The sequence below is a fragment of the Myotis davidii genome, unplaced genomic scaffold (genome assembly GCF_000327345.1).
Source record: "Myotis davidii unplaced genomic scaffold, ASM32734v1 scaffold97, whole genome shotgun sequence".
In the NCBI taxonomy this organism is placed as follows: Eukaryota; Metazoa; Chordata; class Mammalia; order Chiroptera; family Vespertilionidae; genus Myotis; species Myotis davidii.
The window spans coordinates 326,841-328,144 of record NW_006289392.1 but is presented as its reverse complement, the minus strand read 5'-3'; the positions used below and the strand labels follow the sequence as shown (position 1 = coordinate 328,144).

Below are 1,304 nucleotides of genomic sequence, written 5' to 3'. Positions count from 1 at the left end.
AGGCAGGTGGCCGTTAGACTAGTGCTCGGGTCCAGGGTCTCGCTCACGGCGGCGGCGAAGGAGAAATTCCCCTCCCCAACCAAGAGGAGGCGCCGAGGGGCCATGGACTCAACTGGCTCTCCCGCTCCCATCCTCGGAGGCGCCCATAACGTCACTTCCGTCGCAGGGCTCCTGCTGACGGCGCCTCACCCGTCGCCGGTGGATGACGCACCACAGCGCTTGGTGGCCTTGACAAACTAGTGCAGCCACATCCAGGGATGAACCTAACCATGAGTGCCAAAGGGAGACGCCGACCACGCCGTCCCCATTCTCCGCCCACCCCCTCGAGAGCCTGAAATAAAATCCCCGGAGCCCGAGGGGGCCCCGAGCGACTTCGTCACCCAAGCATGAGGTCACAAGCAGTCGGTAGCGCTGAGGGAGAGGCCGAGGGGGAGGGAGTTCTGAGTGAAGGAAGCGGGGCGGGACTCGGGCCGCCGAGAGGTTAAAGTCGGCGTCTTCTGCCTTCTGCTCGCTCCTGACACACAGGATTTAACAGTCTTCGTCTTACCCAAAATGGCTGCTGGCCATTGTCTCTACTGCTCGGAATGTCTCCAGGTGCTCCCATCCCCTGCCTTTTGTTCATTCAGGAAATACTGAGTGCCTGCTGTGTGCCGCTCTGAGCACGGTTAGGTAGATTGCGTGTGTGAATGAGCAAGATGCGGCCTCTGGCTTCGCTGAGCTTGTGGTCTGGGGAAGGATGCGCAGCAACGAGGCAATTCTGACACAGCCGGGAGTGGAGTGACTCAGGGTGCCCGCGGGGCACACAGACGGGAAACCTTAGCATGGGGGACGAGGGGAGAGTGAAAGATTCTTTGGCAATCCGGGGTAGGTCAAGGGGGGAAAAAAAGGAGACATATGTAATACTCTTTGTAATACCTTAAGCAATAAAAGAAAATTTAAAAAGAAGAAGAAAAGGAAATAAAAAAAGATTCCCTGGCATTGAGACGAGTTGAAAGCTAAGAGGGGAAAGTACACTTTACCCGAGTCAAGAGGAGTGAAGAGGCAGAAGGAACAATATATGCCAAAGCATGATGGAGATGCAGAGCAGTTGAGTTTGGCTGCAATGTAGCTGGAGGGAGAGTAGATAGTAGATGACACTGAAAAATTACCGTATTTGCCGGCGTATAAGACGACCCCCTAACATTTCCACTCAAAATACAGAGATTGTTATATACTCGCCGTATAAGACTACCACCTCTTCCGCACACCTTCCAAACACCAAATAAAAGGTAAAACAATATCAGATTTGATTTTAACATTTTACT

At 53.5% G+C, this 1,304-nt stretch overlaps 2 protein-coding genes across 2 annotated transcripts in view; one reads left to right on the top strand and one right to left on the bottom strand.

The window, feature by feature from the left end:
• FDXACB1 (ferredoxin-fold anticodon binding domain containing 1) overlaps positions 1–139 on the bottom strand; it is a 5,011-nt gene extending 4,872 nt beyond the window's left edge. The window contains exon 1 of the mRNA XM_015562461.1: positions 5–139. Within this exon, the coding sequence (XP_015417947.1) occupies positions 5–131 (127 nt within the window). The 5' untranslated portion in view covers positions 132–139. The remainder of the gene's footprint in view (positions 1–4) is intronic.
• Positions 140–194: 55 nt separating this feature from the next.
• Positions 195–1,304, top strand: part of LOC102766335 (chromosome unknown open reading frame, human C11orf1) — a 5,460-nt gene continuing 4,350 nt past the window's right edge. Inside the window, exon 1 of the mRNA XM_006761527.2 lies at positions 195–594. Within this exon, the coding sequence (XP_006761590.1) occupies positions 553–594 (42 nt within the window). The 5' untranslated portion in view covers positions 195–552. The remainder of the gene's footprint in view (positions 595–1,304) is intronic.